We start from the raw sequence: 7,044 nt of genomic DNA, 5'->3' as shown, positions 1-7,044 counted from the left end.
CTTGGATGAAAAACATAGTTCGTGTAAGAATTCTTTAGAAAAAGTTCTCAGGGACTATTCTGAATCAGGGGCGAGGACTCAGATGTGTAGTGATTCTTTAGACAAAAGCCTAAAAGGGTCTGATTATTGTGTCTGTTCAGTGTCCACCGTCCACAAATGGTTCTATTTAAATTGGACTATGTAGTTCATTTTAGCCGATGAACTTGCTGGATCACCTCCATTGCAGGAGTTTAGCTGATATGTATTGTATGCAGATGATTACGAGCAAGATGCAAGGACACAAAAAGCTTGGGATGCAGAAAGGTTAGACGCGAGCTGCCGCTAGCGCACGGTGGCGTGCTGCATCTCCCATCGGTGCTTGCGACAGGAGAACTACATCCCTGGCCTATTCATCTATGCCTCAGCTGCTGCCTCTCCAAGTAATGCCAAACCTATAGGCTATAACAGGTGTATGGATGCCGACATTCAGACTGGTCAGCTAAGAGGTTAGAATTACCCGAATTTCCTCTTATATATAATAGTATAATACCGCAGTGGTAGCCTCTCCTGCTATTTTCTTGTCCAAAAAAGTGTGATACTAACATTTTCACTACAGTTTTATTTTACTGTTAGAAAAACAGATGGTTCCTATGCTATACAACTTTACCGCATGCTCTTTACTGCATGCATACCTGATCCTCTGTTTCCTCTGTTCTCTTGGTTGGCTTTGCAGACCAGGACACGGAATCTGGAGAGGTCCTGGTCATCAGCTGGTCCATCATGAGGTATGTCACTGAGATCATGCATGCTCCTTCTAAGCTGGGGATAAAAGTTCTTAAGATTATCATCTAGCTGCGAGACGCCGCTTTTACTGTTAGAATAACTTGAAATCTTCTCTTCAAATAATGCAGTGTAAGGTTGATTTTGACATGATGTTGATGTCCCAAGCTGAATTTCAAGATACTCGTGGCAGCAATTTCCCATAGAAGTGTTGTGGTTTAGTTCGCTATACTGTTAGAATTACGCGAGGTGTGCGTGTATCATCGGGGTGGTGCTGAGTCAACTAAAAGTCAGAGGCGCTAATATGTGTGCATTACCTACTGTTGTATATTTTTCAATCATGCACTCTGTTCTCTTAATGATTAACTGTGAATGAAATGGATGAGGGCAATAATGTTCATGTGCTAGAACAGAACTCTGGAAACTTGAATGGAAAGAACCTTTAAAGCAGGTGATTACCGAGAAATTATGTTGCATATTGTTATAAGTCCTATAGGTTGCCAAAATGATGGTCTCTTAAAATGCTTTTATCCTGATTATCTCACCACTTGATTGATATGAACAAATGGTAAATTCTGTAGCTTTTTGTAATGGTGGCGCAGTGCTGCAGGCTAAAATTGAGCCGGAAGACTGCATTCTGAGATCATGTTTATCTGGAATAAAAGAAAATAACACTAAGCTTCTCAACATGGACATTATTGACAGCTAGGTAATTATATAAAATATCCTTATCTCAGTTAAGTTTATGTATGCCTTTTACTGAAGTTGGAGTAATGCCAGTTCTCCACTCAGCGTAATGTCCCTGTGATATTCTACTTTTCATTGACGCAACTGATGTACTGCCACACAAGGACAAATACAGTACTTTAGTTGTGTACTATAGGAAAAACATGATTCTTCCATACCGTCGACTGGGTGGTTGTATTCAGAGAACCGCAGCATGATTCTTCCATCCCGAAACATTTCTTATGCTTGCCTTGAATGGTATACTTCAATTCCACGTGCCTAATAATAATTAATAAGTTGACCAATTCTGGAACAGAGGAAGTTAGTAACTGGGACTTATAAACACATTATCACCTCTTGCTTAGGCAAGTACTCTACTCTTTGGAGGTTTTTGTTTCAGAACTTCGTAACGTAATCCATTAACAGCGGCACCAAATGACGCTGAATCTTTGTTTGGTTAGTTTGGGCTGTAATCACATAAGTACCACGGTATCAATTACCGACCCAGTGCAAATTTGATTTCGCTCAAAATCGTGTGTTAGCAGAAACCGGAGCGACCCTCTTGCGGCTATACTGTTACCACGTCTTCCCTGTCCAGCCCCATGGAGTTTGGCGGCTGCTCGACGTGGCGGCTGACAAGGCCGCGGTCGCCGGTGGAGACGGGAGCATGCTGGTATAGCGTCCGGTGCCGGCGATCATGAGTGCGTCGCTGACGAGCATGCGCGCCGTGACCAATTGGCCGGCGTGGGCACACTGGTGAGGATGGAGAGCGGCTGACGCCAGTGCACGCCACCATGCCCACAGCTAGCTTCGGCTGCGGGCTTCAACAACGGAGTCCTTCAACAACACATCATCCATTCTAGCTGATCGAGGTCGGAATTCTTGTTGCTATCGTTTGTGGTGGACGCCAAGGTTGAGGAAGGGGATGGCGAGGCGGTTGATGTGCTGGCCGGGGAGTTCAGGTCAGCGGCTTTAAAGGCGCTAAGAGCAACTTCAATGGGTCGATCCAAACAAACGGCGTATTTGTTCGCATTTTGTTCGTTTGGGTTGCCCGCCCGCCCGGTGTTCGTCCAGTTTTGCATTTGGATCGGCAGTGCGCCCAACACGCCAACCCATTTCATGTTTGTGCTCAATTTTAAAAAAAGGCCTGCGGCCACAGATCGTCCCAGTGGCATGTAGATCACGCCGACACCATGCCAGCGCCGACATACATTGCCGGCTTCAAAAAATATCACCACACAGTTCATGCTGGTGCACTCGCCAGCGGCCGGCACACATGCCAGCACATAAAAAGGGGTGGGACTTGAGTTCGACCACGCCATCGTGGCCTCGTGGTCATGCCAGCACACAGTCGGTCAACCAAAAGGGGAAGGCGCTCGCGGCCACGAGATCACTCGTCGGTCAACCTGCATCTTCTCGAACTACGCCCTCTTCCTTGGCGACACGGTGTTGAGATCCACCTTCATGATCTCCACCCCGCTCATCATGCTCGCGAGAGTCACTTCTTTCGCCTTGGTCTTGGCGTTGGCGGCCTCGAACTTGCTGCACTCTTGTTGGATGACCCTCCATCGCTTGGAAATGGACACCCACCCGCGCGTGCTCACAATTTGGTAAGGCGGAAACTTCTTGCGCTCATGAAACTCCTAGTGGACACGAATCCAAGAGGTTGAATGCTTTTGTTCGGCGCCCGTCTTGGGTCTTGTCCAATGTCTCGCCAACACTCGCAAAGAAGCTTGTCCTCGGCAGTCGTGTATGCCTTCGTGCGCTTGCTCTTGCGCTTCGGCTTAGGACCGGCGGCTTGGTTTGCGAGCTTGTCCTCGAACAAAGGCTCCACTTCGATGTCGCACTCGTCCTCTTCCTCTTGACCGTAGTCGTCTGGGAACTCTTGGTCGAGTGGGAAGCCGTCCAGGTCCATGCCGACCTGATCACGCATGAAGGCCGCCTGATCGGGATCATAGCCAGCGGCCGGCGTGAACGCCCCGCGGTCGTCCTGGCTTTGTGTCTCGTCGGGATCGTAGCCAGGGGTCGGTGCATCGCCCTCGAAGATGAGGTTCTGCATGTAGTCCTCGTCGTCGGCAGTCGGCATTCCGTTGAACAAGTTGTGGGCGTCTGGTAGCACGTCGATCGGCGTATGCCGCGCGCGTTTCCTCGCGCCTCCAGATGACGAGCCACCGGCTACCGGGGTGGCGTTGAGGTCAATGGGCGCGGGCGCGGGCATGGAAGGCGTGACCACGCTCACGTCGGGCGAGCACTCCCTAGAGAGGCAGGAGGCCTGCGGGTACACATGGAAGTCGGGCATCGGGTTGCAAGCCGACGCGCGGGACGAGATGGGCAGCACCATCCGAGGGAACGCCGACGAGTCGGTGCTGGCCGCGGCGACGGCGGCGTTGAGGAGGCTATGCTGGCTAGGGGTTTAACCCTAGCATGTAGAGCGCCTCCCTCGTTGCCGCTGCGACGCTGGCCGCGGTGACCTCCTGCTGCGCGGCGGCGGTGACGGCGGCAGCGGCGACCGGCTTCATCCCTCGCGTCCGCGGTGTGCCTCCGGCCCTTCCTCTTGGCCGACTTCCTCGCCCGCTGTTCGGGCGTCAGCGCCTTCTTTGGCTTGGGCGCGACGGCGGTCTTGCGTGGGGCACGAGGCTTGCCTTTGCCGGAGGGGGCGGTTGTCTTGCCGGACGAGGCGAGGGAGGCGAGGCCGCCGGCGGCGTCGAGGTCGAGATCGTCGTCCATGGCGGGTGGGGGACGGGAGCGTGCGCGGGCGGGAGGTTTTTTTTGGGGGAAATGGTGATGACTCTTACCCACCGGCGGGCCCGGATAAAGGAGTCCGTCTCGTGTCCGCGCCGACGCAAATCCGGCTCAAAATTGGACCGAAAATGGGTCGCCATGTGGACAACAAGCGGACGCTCATCCGTTTAGGTCAGCGCGTTGGGCCGTTTTTTCTGTCCGTGCCGATCCAAACAAAAGCCAGCGGACAAAATGGGTTGCCCCATTGAAGTTGCTATAATGTCGCTGATGGGGATGAACCGAGTGCCCGGTCATGGGGGGATTTGGACTATTTGCTCGACTTTACATGGGGTTTTTGATGATTTACCCCAGCATTGTCTTAATGGCTAGTGGCCTGGCCCCAACTGTCAATCTGGGATTATCAAAGTTTGGAGTAAAGCGTGGGTTAAGATCAAATTCCCCGTTGTAGGGCTGATTACGTTCAGTTGATTAAAGCAACCAAACAAATTCTCATTTTTCTCGATTCCCTTTACAGTAACGGTGTAAATCGATTGCGTTTGCCTTACCTTCCGTGAACCAAACACCCCAGTCCTACGTATGCTCCTTAATCGGTGCGTCTTTCTGGAGAAGACATCTTGTCATTTGTCAACGCGTTGCCTCGGAGTCGGCAGGGCACGCACACGCAGCGTCGCAAAATTTAAAATAATATAATCAGCCGGTGATGATGCTGAAATAACACACACACACACACGGGCGCGACAGGGTCAGCTGCCAACCCGGCGCGACGCGCGGCGAGAACAGAATACGGTGCCCCGCCCCGATGGTGCGTCGCAGTAAAAGCTCGCGCGTCCAGTCAGACGAGTGCCCCTCCCTCCCTCCATTCATCTGCACCCCTGTCTTGCGCCGATGGAGTACCATAGCGGCATAGCCCGCTGCAGGCTACACTGAGGTACTGAAAAGGGTCGGCCTTCCATACCGCTCGAGCTTCCCCCCTTTCTTGCTCGCTCCTTTCAAACGTTGCCGGTCCCAAGCCCCACTCCTCGCTTCGACGTGCTGCGTCGCTATAAATACACGCACATCCAGCCAGCCAGCCATTGGAGGAGCTTCCATTCCATTCTCTTCAACCTCGTAGCCCCACTCACTCACCGGCCCCAGCTTCCCTTCTTCTTCGTCGTCGTCCTCTTCTACTCCTACTTCGTATCTCATTCTGTCCGCTCTTCCCCGTGCTGAACCAGATGGCGGTAAGTGTCCTGTGACTGAGCCAGCCAGGCAAGGCGTCCATGCCAGTAAGTTCACTGACCCAGAATCGGAGTCCTCGTTATCCTTTTGGTCTTGCTTGCAGAAGGCGAGGAGGCGTCGCGTGCCGGCGTTCGGGGAGTGGAACTACAACTACCACCACCACGAGCAGCAGGCACTTCCGCCGGCCGTTGTTGCACCGGCCGCGTGCTATGCCACGCAGGAGCCGGAGCCGGAGGCCTGCAGCGACGTGTGGTTCAGGTACTCGCCGGCCCCGCGCAAACCCACGCCCAAGAAGCAGGCGAGGAGGCGGCACGAGGGCGACGTGTCCCGGGAGCATTCGAAGGCGTCCTGGGACGCTTCCAGGCGGGTGGTGCGCCCGGTCGACGGGGACCTGTACCAGGTGCCACCGCCGGAGCTCGCCTCCCACCGGCGGCCAACGAAGGTAAGGACGTACGGCCGCCAAGAAAGAATGTTTCTCTTTATTTTTGTCGTGATTGTTGGAGCTGATTGCTCTTTGTTTGAATGCGCTTTGAATGCAGAAGTGGAGCCTGTGGATGGGATGCCTGGGCCTCAGCTCATGCGTCGCCTCCTGAACCCAACATGCCGTGATGATCGATGGGATGCTGCGTGCGTCCTCATCGGTGGTTTTTATTTGCCCTTTCTGTTGGATAACACTCCTATATATTTCCGCCCAGTATGTAATATAGAGTGTATGTCCTGTCTCTCTCCGAGTGTATGCGCTTTCTTGGCTCGTGGCAGTAACATTACATGTCTCTAAAACGCCCTATATTGGTTTACAGAGGGGTTAGAATTCCGCTTCATTTTGTGTAAGGTGGCAACATCTTGTCTGGTGCTACTAGCACCTTGGTGTGCAAGTGAGTTTCTGGGGATTCACTCAGAGATGGCACACAGATAAACAAGCACGTACAGCCCACCGTTCTGCTGTTAGGTGAGCATGCATGAGGTGCAGCAGTTCGCGTAGGGCCGTCAAGTCTGGTGAATCTGGTACGCGCATTGATTACCGCAGCTGGGCAGTAGTTGCTGTGAACTCACTGGTTTCTTGGCGCGTGCCATGCAGACACACTGTCGCAGGCAGCCGTGTCATTCAGCTCGATCGGCCAAGCCACACACACACACACACACACCGTCGCAGCCATGTGTGTCCACCGCAGTGAGTGAGACTGTGAGAGTAACTATTTCGGCATGTGGCTGCTTTTGGCATACATAAATGGAGCAAGGCCAAAAGTCACAAATCCGTACGACGACTAGAGCGAGATCGAGGTCGAGCGAAGACCTGTGGCTGTGGGTGTAGTCCTTGAACCGCATACTAGTACCAGTACAAGAACAGAACCGCAGAGATAACTCGGTCCTACTCCCTCCGTCCGCGAATAAGCATACATCTAGCTTTTGTTCTAAGTCAACATTTTAAAATTTTGACCGACCTTATGGAAAATAGTAGTAACATATATAAGATTGAATTGGTATATTACGAAGGTATATTACAAAATGAATCTAGTGATACTAATTTAGTGTCATAAATGTTGCTACCTTTTTCTAAAAAGTTGATCAACATATTAAAACTTTGACTTAAGATAAAAG

The 7,044-nt window shown here is 52.0% G+C and overlaps 2 protein-coding genes across 20 annotated transcripts in view; both read left to right on the top strand.

The window, feature by feature from the left end:
- LOC119302219 overlaps positions 1-1,225 on the top strand; it is a 9,767-nt gene extending 8,542 nt beyond the window's left edge. For 15 of the 19 annotated variants that reach the window (XR_005147403.1, XR_005147415.1, XR_005147408.1 and 12 more), the window contains 3 exons: positions 255-485; positions 713-764; positions 891-1,225. Coding sequence is in view for 3 of the 19 variants with exons in the window: in XM_037579254.1 (XP_037435151.1) it covers positions 713-764; positions 891-912 (74 nt within the window). In the remaining 16 variants the exon portion in view is untranslated. The remainder of the gene's footprint in view (positions 1-254; positions 486-712; positions 765-890) is intronic. The other 4 variants (XR_005147417.1, XM_037579254.1, XM_037579252.1 and 1 more) reach the window with 2 other exon arrangements.
- Positions 1,226-5,109: 3,884 nt separating this feature from the next.
- LOC119297611 lies at positions 5,110-6,167 on the top strand. Its single transcript, XM_037575336.1, has 3 exons — positions 5,110-5,447; positions 5,549-5,887; positions 5,985-6,167. The coding sequence occupies exons 1-3, from the start codon at positions 5,442-5,444 to the stop codon at positions 6,036-6,038; spliced, it is 399 nt and encodes a 132-aa protein (XP_037431233.1). The 5' UTR covers positions 5,110-5,441; the 3' UTR covers positions 6,039-6,167.
- The last annotated feature ends 877 nt before the right edge of the window (positions 6,168-7,044 follow it).

The sequence above is a fragment of the Triticum dicoccoides genome, chromosome 5A, assembly GCF_002162155.2.
Source record: "Triticum dicoccoides isolate Atlit2015 ecotype Zavitan chromosome 5A, WEW_v2.0, whole genome shotgun sequence".
NCBI classification, from domain to species: domain Eukaryota; kingdom Viridiplantae; phylum Streptophyta; class Magnoliopsida; order Poales; family Poaceae; genus Triticum; species Triticum dicoccoides.
Note: the sequence above shows the minus strand (reverse complement) of the source record. Positions and strands in the feature narration are given on the sequence as shown.

Bases quoted from the DNA above. Each gene is read 5' to 3' on its own strand.
- LOC119297611 (XM_037575336.1), top strand. The intron at 5,888-5,984 runs GTAAGGACGTAC...CTTTGAATGCAG, and splicing joins CCCACCGGCGGCCAACGAAG to AAGTGGAGCCTGTGGATGGG.